The sequence below is a fragment of the Thunnus thynnus genome, chromosome 19, assembly GCF_963924715.1.
Source record: "Thunnus thynnus chromosome 19, fThuThy2.1, whole genome shotgun sequence".
In the NCBI taxonomy this organism is placed as follows: domain Eukaryota; kingdom Metazoa; phylum Chordata; class Actinopteri; order Scombriformes; family Scombridae; genus Thunnus; species Thunnus thynnus.
Window position 1 is genome coordinate 9,241,321 of NC_089535.1, and position 15,685 is coordinate 9,257,005.

At 40.6% G+C, this 15,685-nt stretch overlaps 1 protein-coding gene across 2 annotated transcripts in view; it reads right to left on the reverse strand.

Annotated features, from left to right (window-relative positions):
• Positions 1-15,685, reverse strand: part of fibcd1b (fibrinogen C domain containing 1b) — a 118,149-nt gene that overhangs the window by 64,906 nt on the left and 37,558 nt on the right. For both annotated transcript variants that reach the window (XM_067574654.1, XM_067574653.1), the window contains 2 exons: positions 12,311-12,790; positions 2,959-3,118 (listed from right to left, as the gene is read on the reverse strand). In XM_067574654.1, coding sequence (XP_067430755.1) covers positions 2,959-3,118; positions 12,311-12,790 — 640 coding nt within the window. The remainder of the gene's footprint in view (positions 1-2,958; positions 3,119-12,310; positions 12,791-15,685) is intronic.

Here is a 15,685-nt window from a genome sequence, read left to right on the forward strand (position 1 = left end):
AATAATTTATGTGTATTTTTATTTTGTTTTAAATTAGACTCACTGAAAAAGGGCTTTTAAAAATGTATTGGTTTCAGTAAACACATATGACTTCTTTTTCCAACTCTGGAATGAGAGAGAGTGGCTGCACCAGAGATGGGCTTCTGAATACATCTCAAACTTGGATCTAAAAAGTGAGACATTTTTCAAAATAACCTTCAAATAATCTTCAGAAAAGACTCTTAAAGAAGAGGTAACAGCATTAATCAGCAAGAACAGAAGAGGAAATATCATCTTTGGATATATTTTTTTAAAACAAAACAACTAGCTTGCTATCAACTGCTAACAGATACCTGCCACTGTTACCAAGATCGTCTACGTCTACATCTGTGTCATCGTGTGGAGTATATGGGAAATGTCTATCATTGACAGTAGTTTCTTTTGGACATTCATAACAAAGACTTTTGCTATGAGAAATACTGGCTGAGAGCTAGCTAGCTGAGCGCGCTTGGTCTGCTATGCCCATGGGCTAAAAGGAGACCACGGCCTTGCCTGGAGCTGCGCCGGAAACATCGAAAGTGTTGCGTCAGGACGTGGAAGCGGGGAAAACGCAGAGGAGTGCAAGCTCGGATAACTGTTTACCCATACAAACTGGCAGTTCCAACAATCATGCTGCCTAATGTTCTCTGGACAGCAAAATGGATTATATAACTCCCCCATCAGTGCTGGTCACTCATTGACATGCAAGAGCTGTCCACATTGAACTGAGACATGTACTTTTCTCTCTAAATAGACTTTAATGCACTGTGCTGCTAACTGCTCGTTCCTTTTTTTTTGTTTTTTGTTTTTTCTCTTGGGATTTACATGTTTTTATCATTCTTTTAAAGGGAATTTTTAGATATACAGTATATCTTTATCCTTTCTGTTGTTGTTGCACTGCTGTTGGCAGGGAGGAACAACATTTCCTTTTTTTGTGTATGCAAATATACAAGAAAATGACAATAAACTAAATCTTGAATCTTGAATCTTGAATCTTGAAATGAAGTTGCTGAAAATTGAAAAACTGCTCATGTAGGAAAAATATCAATAATCAACTAAAGAACCCTGACAGACAGCTGACTGAACAGGACACCTGTCTCTAGGAGGCTCCATATGAAATAATGAGAACAGGAGCAGTCTATGTGCCATACTCCAATAACAACACAACAGGGCTGATGTAATCATCATTACAACCATGAACTGGATGCTCACTTAAGTATGTCATACAGTTTGAGAGTTTGAAAAGACATAGAGCGCCTACATAAGTATCCCTTATTACAGAAACTTTTGACTTTTCCCTAATAAACATCTTCCAATACAATGCAAAACAATAGCCCTGGAATAAATATTTCCTTCTGAAACATGATATTAATTTTCTCTTTAGAGTTTGCCGGAAAAATGTTTCTTCACATCTCATTGCATCATATTTTGAGGTGTTGTCTTGTAATTGTGTTCTCCCCATACACTGTGCATGCAGAGGGGGGATGCTATGCAGCTTATAAACTGTCTAATGATTAACTTAGCAATGGGGAACAATATTCTTTCTGTCTCTGTGGCTGTTACCATTAATACAGAGCCAGGAGACAACAAATTAAAATAAAGCTTGAAGAAATTATTCCACAATTGGGCTATAATACCCACTTTGAAATAACAATTGTGCAAAGATCCAGGGGATAATTTACTCTTTTGACTGATTTATAATTTATTGCCACCTCAAATTCTGGCATGTTTCAAATTGTTGTTTACTGATTGCCTCAGATATGCAGGAAAAGGCATAAAACTGTGTGAAACAGATGACTGATGCACCACTGCGGATGTTCAGCACCATGGACAGAGCCTCTACCAGTCTACTGAATGTAAATTCTCAGTGAAAAGTTTTGATTGGCCTCATTTTACAAGTATTGATCTGACTTTTGGTAGACTTAAGATGCAACTGTGAATGACTTTATAGAAATAAAAATATAATGAGTGTATAATATAGAATCAGAGCATTAGATGCACATTACACCCCGTATGAAACCAGGAGATCCTCTAATATTTAAAACATTTCGGAGCAGAGTCACACAAAAAGACAGAAGCATGTTTAAGCTTTCACTTTTAGAGCAGGTAAAAGGTTTTAGGAAACAACAGCTGATAAATACCAGGGGTGCTTGCTAATTGTTCAGTAGCTTTTAATAAAAGACCCAATAAGTCATGTAAAGAATTTCAGTCCCTTAGAGTAAAAGTAAAACAAAAGTCTTGCAAATATGCCTCTGTTATACCTCTGCTCTTCTATGTCACAGTCTTCTTACATGCCTATGCCTTCATGTCTGCAGATTTATAAAACATCTACCACATTCACAACCTTTGTGCCTCTCATACTCTCTGTCATAACTCTGTTATTGTATGCTGTGTATTGTACATGAGCGGCCTTCACTCTGTGCTCCTTGGCTACCTATGCGAGGAAAATTCAACAGGGGAATGCCATTGGGTATACTGTGCCTGGTTTAAAGCCTTCCAATGGGATGATGCCTCAGGTCCTTCTCTGCCTCTAAGCCACACATCCCAGTTGACATGCAAGCCATTTCTCATGTACAGTAAAAAAAAATTCCACATCTCTTGCAAGGCCACTGGATAATGTGGATGAGATGTGGCCGAGAAAAACATACTGATATCACCAGGAGAGGTTGGGTTGAATGAATATGTGGGAAGATGGATGACAGACTGACCACACTGGAATATAAATTAACAAAATAGTGGAGTCAGGCTAACGGAGGGAAATAACACATAACAGAATATATGGAAGAAGGTCAAACATGTAGGTTGCCAGTGATGACTGAATTATACATACAGTGACGGAGGGACAAATTGAATATCAGACAGACAAATCTATAAAGATGTCATATAATCTGTCAGACAGGTACATATACATATAGTCAAGCCAAAGCTCATTTCTCTTACCATTGGAGCAGCCCTTGAAACGGGCCCCTCTGACAGGTGCCCTCTGCAAGTCGGCCTTGACACGTGCCTTCAGGCCCACGTTCTCCTTCTGCATGGCATTAAGAGCATCGCTCACTGAGTTCACTACCTTCACCATGTTGATCTGGCTGTCTGACAGCAGCTGAAAGACACACACAGTGGGAGAGAAGAATACACATTTATAGTCAAACCTATTAGCAATGTAATTATGCCAAACCCGTCAAGTTATAATCCTCAAGGTTTTCATCAAACCAAATTTTTGATTATTTATGGCTGTAATTTATTCTGCTATTCCCATCAAATGGGATGACATTCATTAGTTACCTCTCTATATAGTAGTTTGCATTGTCAGTGGCAGAGTCTTTCTGCACTGGATACGGATGGCATTTGATTCACATAAAATAACCCATACATGTACTAGACAATAGTACATGCAAGAACTTGCATGCGCACATTACCACGCAATATTTGCACATACCTGTATGTCATGTAATGACTGTTATAACCCAGAGGTCGTATAGTTAACATTGGTGTATTTGTGTATTATGTGGTTTAACCCCTCTCTGTATTTACCCTATAGATCTCTCTCTCTCTCTGGGGAACCTGCCGTGGTGGCTCTGTGTAATGGGCTGCAGGTGAGCCTCTCTGATTGGCCGTGTGAGTGATTGTGATTGAGTGTGTAGGTTGTTCCAGGCAGATCCAGCGTAAGACCTTGAAGTTTAAAGGCTGGCTTCCCTCTGCTCCTGTGGGCTCTCTTGTATTCACTTCACTAACCAGCCAGCCACCCAACCAATCAGCCAGCCAGCCAGCTAGCCCATATGTCATGAACTACCCCTTTGTAAAATATTATAAATAGTACTAGGATCCAGAGGGGTGGGTAGCATTTTTGTTAATCTCTTTTCTTCTGTTTCTTCTGAGTTAGGCGTTTAATACGTTTGTATTTGGGTTTATCTTTGTTTTAAGCAGCCAATTTCAGGTTGATTAATTTAGTTCCCTTTTGTTTGTTATTTTGCTGTTAACCCACTCTGGAGCCAAAATGTCCCTAAACAAATGTGTGAAATAAATACTTTTGAGGGCTGTAATTCCTTTTTGCTGCTGGTTCTTGGGAGCTGGAAGAGAGGAGGTCCTGGGCATTTTTAAAGAGTGACAGTGCAAGTGAAATTACACAGATATAAAGATGTCATCATCTTGGCAAATGGACTTTTTTTTAAAGATGTTCTACCAGGGAGTTGCTAAATAAACCAGAACTGAAATCTTAAGATTTATAACTTTAAGATAAGCAATCTAAAACAATTTGTAGCCTTTGATTTATGCCAAAATTACATCACATCACTTTATATTGCTCTACCATCTGACATTTTAGAGTTTAGTGCCAGATCTCTGTAGTGTAAGAAGTGATCATATTCACTTAATCTATCTCACAATGCTTATGTTGGCATAATGTTTGTCATGTGGATTTTATTCAGTATTAATAGCTTGAAGATGCAACTCTTTTCAGCAGGCAACTCAGATGTTAGCGCATCCTTGAACACACAAGCAAGGGCAGTCTCATCTGCATGACCATGTGATGACAATGACAATGTGACTTTGAAAAAAGAAAAGTTGGGAATAAAAAGCAAAGGCTGCCATAGGGAAGTATATCTAAAAAGTTCTGGTATCCTTTGGAAAAGGCACTAATGTAAGTTATACTCTGTCGTTAATGGGCTAAAACATACAGTATATAACTAGCCCTTTTGGGAAACACACAGGTAAAAAGACTGCGCCGTGTAGCAAAGACACACCACATGGTACTCTATCCCATAATGCACCTTGGTGAATGCTGTGAACCACTAAGAGCCCTGTGGGAAGGCTGGTGATGAATGTGTGTGCTAGGACTAGCAGAGAGCAGGGTAACCTCTCTGGTGTGCTCTGGTCACTTCCTTACCTGCAGCCCTTTATGTGCTGTTCATTGCAGAAAGGTCGTTTTCAGATTTTGCCCTAGTTGGCCAACGCCTATGCAGAGCCAGGTGTTGAGCCTCATATGTACAGTATACACACAGCACACTTTTGCAGGTATGAGGAATATTCCTGCTCTCCCTGTTACTCACACATACACACAATCTCTCTTGCTTTTTTTTCCCCCTCCTCTCTCGTCCACATACACACATGCACACACGCAAAGATCCGCAGTGCTCAAAGTCATATATAAGAGAGACAGAGTCCTCTATCAAAGGTATGTCTGTGCAACTATATTCAGGTGTTAAAACTGCATTAGACAGAAACCCCAGTGGCCTTTCCTTGGCCTCAATAACTATGTAACACACCTCTGAGGCACAGCAAGCTGCTCTGCAATCATATTACATAGGCACTGGGGCTTTAACCCACACACACAGAAACAAACAACAACAACAACACGTTTGCACACTGTACATGCCCACATGCAGGTAAAGAGAGAACCACAAGCACACACACTCACATACATGACCACAATACAGAGAGTACCCACTGTGCACAGCAGCTGGGCAGGATACAACAAACAGAATTGGTTTTTCTGCTTTGTGAATGTGTTATTGTTCCAGAAGGCATCAGTTTGTGTGTTTATGAAGGGGTAAGTCTTTAAAAAGGTTTTTAACATGATTTAAGAGATGAGTTCACCTCTAAGTGTTGCGTTCTTTCCTGTGTGTAAACTTGACTTTTTTTTTTTTTTTCAATGCGGTAATTTCATTAGGTGAGTACACACAGTATGTTTGTTTGTGTGTTCAAAGGAAGAGGAGTGTCTGCAGTCTTAACACTAAGCCTGGGCTGACACATCAATTAGGACCATGATGTAATTAGCTCTCATTAGACAGCCCTTCCATTGCTTCACAAAATCAGTTACACAGCAGCACTTAAGGAGACTTGTTTTTGTGAGTCAAGGTTTAAGCACAAGCAATATGGGGTGTTTTTTTCTACATCTGAGGCAGACTGTTTTTTAATGTGAACATAATTCACACCGTAATGTACAGTTTCTATTACTTATTTATTGTTTTGTGTAACTGCTTTACATGTGATTGGATTATTTTGGTGGAACACACAACCTTGTGCGTTTTTGTCGGCACAAATCAGATATTATAGAACATAGAGACATGTTCCCTGAGGGGTAAAAACCACACAAGAGTTTAAAAAAGTAATTCAATTACAATCTGCCTAACAAAACATCTTCTCCGCACAGACAGTATCTATAGTCAACTGTCCAGTCAACTAGAGCCTGGAGGAGTAATTGTGAGAAGTGAGAGGATCCATCGAAAAACTCACCCTCTCTTTCCTTTAGACTGGTGTAGCCAGTGCAAGTTGAACATAATTTAAAAACTCATGCATATGCTATTCCACTACCTCACTTATAAATTAAAGTAGCCAATAGGTGTGAAGAATAATGAGACAAACATCAGATTACTTTGCTGGACCTCTGCCAGTCAGGACTTTGTGGAGGACTGGTAATATTACAGTGTAATGACGCTTTACGTTAAAGGATGTAGTTCTTATTTCAGTAATACCCATTTACTTCACTGAAAAGTTACTAATGATGTTACAGCGTAGAGTGTAATTTCTTGTGTCTCATTCGCAATCTGGCTCTGAGGCTTCCTATGTGAAGGCAGGTCTCAGAAATAAATCCTGCCTGTTATGATGAAAGTCTATCAGGTTTTGATTCATGGATGCTGAGTTTATAAATGAATTCATGAAGATGATATCAACAGGGTACAGTCAAGCTGACTGTTAACCCCGTCCTTTGTTATTGTGTTGCACTTTGCCAGCCATGTAGCTCCCAGCCACCTCTCTGCTCAGATGTTTCCACATGCTGCATTTTAGAAACTCCCATTCCTTTTCATCATTTGGCACCTGTAATACAGACATCTGACTCCACCTCCACCTTCTCAAGAGCCTCTGGGTATCTGTTTGTTTTCTCTGTGTGCTGTTTCTCTGATGCCAGTAAACTACATCTGAATGCACATTTCGAATCCTGACAGTAAATGTTAAGATTACATGCTGGATTAACAGGACTAAAAATGTGCCAATATCCCATCCACATACTTTGGGTTCCTCCCACCATAAAACATGTACATATAGGCAATAAAAATCCAGCTGTACTTAAATTGCCTACCAATAAATTCTTGTCTTGACTTACTGTACTGTATGAAAGCGGCACACGAGCATTCGGGCAGCCTCTGCCGTGCTTACTGTATTCCTCTGATTAAACAGTCTCAGAAATCCTAGTCATTTGAGAGGCCTCTGAAGCAAAGAAACAATGAATAAAAGATTACCCTGATGATGGACAGAACCTTTACACAAAAAGGGAATGTTTTTCTAGCAAATCTGACTCATATCATACAGAGAGTGGGGCTCTTTGATCAGGCTTTTGATTTTGTCCGTGTATGGTTTAGTGAAGGGTTGGGGATGGGTAGAGTCCAGCTGTGCAATGAAATAATTATTTATGGAATTGATGGTTGGAATGGCCCTTTAATGTTTCTGTGCACACTACGGCCTAGTGTGTCATTAGAGCATTAGTCCCTGACACATGCATCAATATGCGGTGTATTCCATTTTTGGGCACACAATTGGTTGTTTTGACATGCATGTATATCATTTGATTTTACGCATCTTGTTTTGTTTTCACAATATCATTATATTTAACAAAAACACAATTTATTTCCTCTAATTTATTTTGCAGAGGATCATACAGCAAGCAATCCCTAAATGATAATTGTAACAGAGATTGTTCATAGGCAAATTACTAATTGTTATTGTATTTTTTGTATATTTAGAAGATAACATGTTTTGGCTATTTTGAAATGCTTTTGTTCCAGCAAATGGCTTTATACGCTATATTTAGGTTTTCATTGTTCTGAATTGTTTCTAATTGCAATGGTTTGGAACCTTCAAAAAATTCTTTATTCCACTGAATTGATGAGCTACATCTTTGAAGCTAACCATTTGATTAATTGACTTTCAGTTTCCATATTTTGTGTGACTTTTATCATTATCCACTCTCATTGTGGCTTCAAAATTATTTGTATTACAACCCTGGTTGAAACACTACTTTAAGCACTTTATGAATCGTGTTTTCTATTTATTTATTTGTTTAGTTTCTCAAGTCCTCAAAGGACTTTGTGTCGACCAGAATGAACATCTTTAGGCAATATGGTTTTCTATTCTACAGCAGCAGAGGTTCGTCTAAGATCCTTTGCAGAGGTTGTGGGTGTCACTTGTCCAAAACATTAATATTCCACAGGCACATAATTCAGTTTAAATTGTGACCTGTGGTTCAAGGAAATCAGTAAGGCATACTCTTTCTCGTAGCCTTTACGTCCTTGCAGGCTTTTTGCAGTCAGACACTGTACAAAGCGTGTGTCTCTCAAGTCAGTTGAATATGTGAACTACATTTCATGTCAGTTGGACTTCTGCAATGGGGGATCTAGCCCTTGCAATTTATCAATGCTGAAGGGTGCACGAGTGCATACAAGTCACAAAACCTCCATGCTCACTCCAGCTAGTAGGCATTATATATGGTTGACTATATCGGCTATGCACAAGGCTGCCATTGTAGGTCAGAGCTAAGAAATACATTTAGCACTTGTTACCAAGAGACCTCAGTTGAGACAGCAACCTTAGAGCCATTGACAAGAATGTAACGAGAACATTCCTCATAAGATCTGAAGGTTAACACCACAGTAGATGTGGTGATGTGAGGACATCAGACTCAATGTATTTTGTAAGATTGAGAGTTAGATAATGTGTATTTTGTGTTGAAAAAATGTTTGCTTGAAGTTACAGAAACTGTGATCCAGAGTTTATGGCCATTTTAGTAAATATAAAGACACTGTTACTGTCAACAAAAAAACAAAGCAAAAGGCACACCGTTTTTTAGACTTTGACATATAACTATGTCTATGTTTTGCCAGTCAACATAAAGCAAAACACACAAAACACAATCTGGCTTATGACAACATCACAGCACTGAGACTGCACTACTAAATGTATTGAATGGCATTTGTATGCATGCCGATTCAGATAAATTTCAGTCCTGTGCTACATCTGTGTGGCCTTCGATACTGTTGACCATAATTTACTGGAAAACTGGGTAAAGCTATTTGATACAGTCCTTAGTCTATTCAGGTCGTAACTAGAAGTCAGGGGCTTTGTTGTTGCCACTGGCGATCATGAATCTGAGCAGATCAAGCCAAAGTCCCCCAGGATTCAATTTTTGGGCCTCAAATTTCAGGGGTAACTGAAGAAGGAGGAAAGACACTGACATGCTGAGGCACAGTGAGCAATCGCCAGTTAAAATAATGCAAGAGTCCTACAGTGACATGAATATGATTTGGAAAAATGTCAGAAAATAGGGAAACAAGGCCTTAGTCAAAAACAACAAATATTCACTTTACAGCACTGTTATAAATTTATATACCCCCCATTTGGAAGTATCCCAATTAAGGAAGGATATAAAAGAAAGACTACCATTGCCAGTATTATATTTTTGGCTTAGAGCAATAAATCTATTGTTATGGTTCAATATTTTTCTTGTTTTTCCCATCAGAGTGCTTTAGTGGAATGCAAATGTGTGTGCTTCAGTGTACCTTTCTATTTGAGGCTGCAAGCAGTCACTGTAAAAAATTAATATGTCCCTTTTTGGAGAATCAAAACAGATTGGTCCTAAAACCCACTGTAATCAGATTCTCCTGCTCATCATCTCAGGGGCATGTGGAAGGGTTTCTCTCCATGTGGCAGACTGAAACTGTTCTTCGGGGGGTTGCGGCGCACACAGAGCCATTACTAACACTGGCACAGTCAGCTCTGTGTCATCGTATAAATCAGAAGTCCTGGCCACAGGTGGCCCATAGATCACACAGTCACACCATGGTGTCAGGCAGAAACAGCGGATGTGCACACCACATGCCTTGCCTCCAAAGAGGAAATCAATCACCTAGATTGTCTAGGCTGCCAGCACCACCTCCACTTAGCCTCAGTGCCCACTGCACTATGCCACCTACACCACATTAACAGCAGTAAAGGGACTGGGCCTCTTTCTGCTTCTATTGTGCTACCAATCGGCACCCATGATTTTAAAGCCCATGGATGCCAAGCAGACCAATTCACTGAATTTTTGAGTGATTTCTAAACAATGCTGAACCCTGAGCTTAAGAGTTCTGGCTTAAAGAAAGGATTGGTGGAAGCGGTGTACATTCTGTTGTTTGAGCTGTATGGCTGGCAGCTATGAAATCTATTTACTGCAGAATAGAGAGACTGAGCCTGATGGGCCAAAATTAAAAGAGCATGTAGTGTGAAGATTTCCTGTGCACATTTAGGAAATGCATCGTCAATAAATCAATGTGGACAGCGCGAAACTAAAGGGGGTCTAATGATGTTTTCATCCAATGTGGAGTCTGTCTTGCTCATCTAGGGAAACATTATGTTATCTTACAGAATAAGTGGGCAAGTTGTTCTGTCTCTTGAATCATGATGGGCATTTCTTCCCGCCGTGACCTCATCTTCAAACACTAGACTGAGTGAGTAATACTCAGTGGGATGTAAGCCCTATTTGCACTTTAATCTAGCTGTTACTGGGCTTGTACAGTGTAAAGAGAAATTAACATGGTTGAGTTGGCATTGGATTAGTAAATGATGGTGCTCTGATACTGCAGTCAGGGAAAGGAAGGGACTAAATAACAGCAACCAACAGAAAACTTCCAAGTCTAATGAGCTGTCACACATCTTAAGGTGGTTTCACAATCAATACATATTGATAGTTGTTTCTCAATCCAGTCCTCAGGCACCTCTGTACAGTATTTAAAGTCATGACTTCAGTAGTGAGTCTTGGAACCAGTTTTTACCACTTAAGCAATCACAATTAAATTCAGTCATAAAAAAAAAACAAAGAAAAAAACAAAATCTACCTACTGCATTGTTTTTCCACACAAAATGTCTACAAAAAACCGTGTACGAGTTACATTATGCATGAAGAGGTACATGACTTTTTCTTTCTTCCTCAAACCACAGTTCAGCATTTCAACCTCTACAGTAGTAACCAAATGACCACCACAGACTTGTTCATTAAAAAAACATTCATGACTGTGTGCCAAGAAGAAACTGGAGAAAAGTCACATATGCAAGTATATACCCATCATTCCAGATGGATTTTCAAACATTTACATATATTTAACCAGTCCATTGTATGACGCTACTGTATAAGGACTAAAGAGAGAGAAGAGATATACGGCTTCTGCAAACTCCATGTATATTATTTAGTAGAATCACTAGATTTTTTTCCCTTGTTGTCATGCCCTTGCCATAATCCTAGTGTTTTCTCCCTGTTTCTGTTTCTTCCTTGTCTCTCTCTCTCTCTGTTCGTGTGTGTTCTTGTGTGTCCACGGGTGTGGCTGCTCCCTCCTCCTCCTGTTCCTTGCTTAACCTGAGACTAGCACTCCTGCTCATCATTACCTCATCAATTCAACAGTATATCTACCCTGGCTCTCTCTCCAGTCTTCGCCAGATCGTTCAGTCATTCGAAGTGGTAGTTAGATGCTCGGGCCAACTTTACAATATGTTTTTTTTTTTGCTCTTTAAGTATTTTTCACTGTTCTAACCGTGAGTCTCCCTGCACTTCAGAACTCCTCCTCGTGTGCCAGCCAGCTTACTCCATTCAACAGTCATCTGCCCGTCTGCCAAGACTCCTCTAAAGCCACACTCATTACCCAGCCCTCTGTCTACCTGCTCACCGCTCTGCTCTCCTCCAAGCACCTGTCTGTCTGCCCACTCTCCGCTGCAATCTCAAAAGCTCCACTTCTGCCTGCTCAGCCACAGGTTCACTCACTCCCTGCTACTTCACTCTGCTCAGCCTGCCTTCAGCTCCCAGTGCTCTCCTGGCCCACAACCTTACCTTCATTCTTATCAACGGGTCTAAGTTTTTGCAATAAACCTTCTTAAACTTCTTCTCTGTCTCACTGTGCTGTGTTTGGGTCCACTCGTTGCTGTATTCGTACCACTTGTACAGTATATGTCGAATGGGATGTTTTGGCTCTCTGAGCTGCTTGGAGATTAAGATTAGGTAGTTTTATTCTCATGATGATGATATTGTTTGGTAAAGTAACATACTATTTTGTTAGTTGTATATGGTAGGCTTAGCACATATATTAAACAAACTGTAATCACAGATGCAGCTGGAATTTCATTAATATCTACATCTTTTTGTATTATATTATGACTCAAAAACTAGTCTGACCTGACCTAGGTTGTGTACGCTATGACTTCACAGCAATTTTGCATGTCCACCGGCAGTGTTGCTGCTTGTGTGTGTGTGTCTGTGTGTGTGTACATGTCTCACCTGTATGAGGCGTCCCTGCTCAGTCTGCAGTGTGTTCAGATCTTGCCCCAGGCTGCCCTGGCCCCTGCGTAGGGATTCATAGTCCATTTTCAGTTGCCCCGCGTGGGCTGACAGCTTGGCCACCTCCTCAGCCAGACTGACAAGAAGAGCCCGATCCTGGCCTTTCACTGACTTCAGGTCAGAGTCGTGGTCGGTTAGTGAGTGGAGCAGTGAGGTCTGCACACCCTCCAAGCGTAAAAAGTTACTGTTGTAGTCGGGGCAGTTAGGATCGATGAAGATGTTGATGCGGGAGCCATCGCCTCTCTCAACAGTAACCAGGGCATTGGCTTCATCCTGATTGGTAGAGATGTGGGGTAGGCCATCGGACATAGGTGGGGCCTGGTAGTGGTTCATAAAAAGGATGGTGCCAGTTACAGTGACAGCGAGCAATACGGCCACGAAGAGCAGGATAGTGCAGAGGAGGTAGCTGCAGCTCATCCTCTGTAAGTAGGAAGAGGGGATAAGGAGGAAATAAGGGAAGGAAGGGAGAGAAAAAGTATGTGTTAATATTACAATTGGTAGAACACCAAAAAGGATGGCATACCACCTGGCTTATTCAAAAAGAAATGATTTTCATCCATCACTGGCAATATTCTGAATGCCAGATGCTCAGTAGCCAGTAACATATAACTATATCCCCATCTGCCAAATTGTAGTTTTGAATGATTTATGTAGCAAAAGAATGTAGATTCTTTCAAATGACAGTCCTCTTGACGATCAAAATACTCTAAAACTAAGGAAAAAACAATTCAAACACCCTGTATGTCATTGGTGCCGAGTTTCCACCACAAAAGTTGTGAAGCCCAGCAGGGGAGGGGGTGGGTCATTTTGCTTTTGTGCCCAAATTCATCAAATAAAAAAACTCTAATTTGTAAAATACTAAGCGTGTTATCAATAATTAGTCGGACGATGGACGTTACAATTCTAAACTGAAAGTGTCTGCTCCATGACCATCTGCACCAGCAGCGGAGTCTCAGCACAGAGAGCGGAGTGAGATGTCTGTCCTCCCTCCTGCTCTCTGCCGTAAACACACGTAGCTCTGTCTCTAGACCTCACACTCGCTCCACACTGAGCTATTCATTAAAGGAGCTACGCTACTCGTAGAACACATTATAGTTTAGAAAACATCTTAAAATGCATTTTGCAAATGCAAAGATCCCCGATGCTTAGGCCCAGCGGGGGTCCAACTCAGGTGCGATGGGCTGCCAGAGTTGCAATACACTGGTGGAAACCCTGACTAGAGTAGTGATGCTGTGGTAGGGGGGAGGATGCTAGTTTGAGAAGCTAGCTGGGAAATATATAGTGAAGGCACTGATGTTCCTTCTTTCTTCCTGTGACGGGAAGGAAAACAATAACAACATGGAAAAACGGAAGCCAGGAAGAGAAAGTAAATTAAAAGACTCATATAGGCGGCTTATAGGATGTAAATGACTGAACAGAGAAAAGAGTCCTCTTAGAGGAAAAGGCAGACCTCTGCCAGTAACATAGTCTCCATTCACTGGACTGTAAAATGCCTGTAAGATAGCCCTTTATGATCCAGCTCTATAGATAGGAGAGAGCATTATGGCCCACCCATGCATGATTAACAATGCCTAAAAATCCCTTATCTTCCTCCAAATGAATAAGCATATGATCTCTTACTGATTTTTTTTTCTACACTGGAGGATGTTCTCTCTATGAGAATATGTGGGCAGGTGTGTGTGAGCGTATGTTTGTTATCTGTTTGTATGTGAAAGCGTGAGTGAGTGCAAGCTCATTAATATGTAAATTGGCTGTACGAGCACAGTGAAGCACACTAATAGACAGCTAATGGTCTGCTTTACGAGAGAGGTTTATGGTTTCTTTAATGTGAAGAAAATCAATTGTGTTGTGCAGGAAATACTCTTATCCACTTTGTATACACACAGTCTTTAAGTAGAAGACATAAAAAAGTTGTAACTATCCAGGCAGCTTGTCCATGTGGGGGCCGAATATGGGCACCGAATATGGGCTCTATGGAGAAGTATGAATGCTTCTGGGCACACTATGTGGGACCCACATGGGTTCCCAATTATTAGTCCATATAGTGTTGGTTGGTAGCCCAAAAAAGGGTTCTGTTAGAGGTCTGAGGATGAATACCCACATGGGCCCAATTTGTACCTCTCAGGCTTCATTCATAACCCACATGCCAGACACATGTGAGGTCTGGAGCCAGTGAACAAATTTTGCCAGGCCCAGTGGGACCTTGCTTGGTGCCTATCTGTCGGTTAGTTGTTGGAGCACTTTGGTCCAGACTGATATATCTCAGCAATTGTTATATGGATTAATATGCAATTTTGTATGGGCATTCATGTGGATGAACCCTACTGACTTTCATTATCCCTGACTTTTCCTGTAGCTCCACCATGAGATTGACATTTTTGCTTTTTAGTGAGATGTCTTCATGACCTTTCTAAGGATTGTCATGAAAATTTGCACACTAATCCATGGTGCCCACACAATAAACCCTTTTCCTCTAAAACCGCCATGAGCTTCATGTTTGTGGCTTTGAGTGAAATATCTTGACAACTATTGGATAGATTATCTTGAAATTCAAGAAACATTCATGTCCCCCTCTGGATGTAACAACTTAGATGATCCTTTAACTTTTCCCCAGCATGATCCTCAGGTCAAAATATTATCTTGTCCAATACTTTGGTTTATGAAATACCTGTAAACCTAAAGAAATTCCCATCATCCTCAGCTGCACTTTCTCTTAAGTTCTAATTGGCAAATGTTAGCATGCTAACACGCTAAACTACAACTATAACTATAAACTATAACAAGACTGTAGACTCTTTGTCTTGCTATCTTAACACAGAAACTGGATTTTGGTATTGATTTTGAAAATTGAACCTGCAAACAATAAGTGAATATAGACATGAAATGATAATCAATGCATTTCAGTCAGCCAACTCACATGGAGTAGATTATTATTTAAATGTAGAATACGTAGAACACATTAGTGTTTGGTGTCTAAGCTCTGAACTTGTCACTACCCACAAGGAAACATTGATCTCACACAGCAGGGAGTGGGGAGCGACGATACTAACTTCCTCCCTAGGGGAAGACAGACTCAAGGGCCTACTGGTGGATGCTGGGGTGGAAGTGGGGCTTTTGAAATGCTATATGAATGGCAGCAACAGCAGCAGCAATGGCAGCAAGCAGGCATGTGAGCGGTGCGGCAGCAGGCATGCAGCAAAGTGTGAGCAGAGCACTGATGGCTTAAATACACCGCCATGATTATAAGGGTGCGTTGGATAAATGTTACAGTGGAGGGAGTATGGCATGAGCGGTATCTTGGTAAAATCTAAGAAT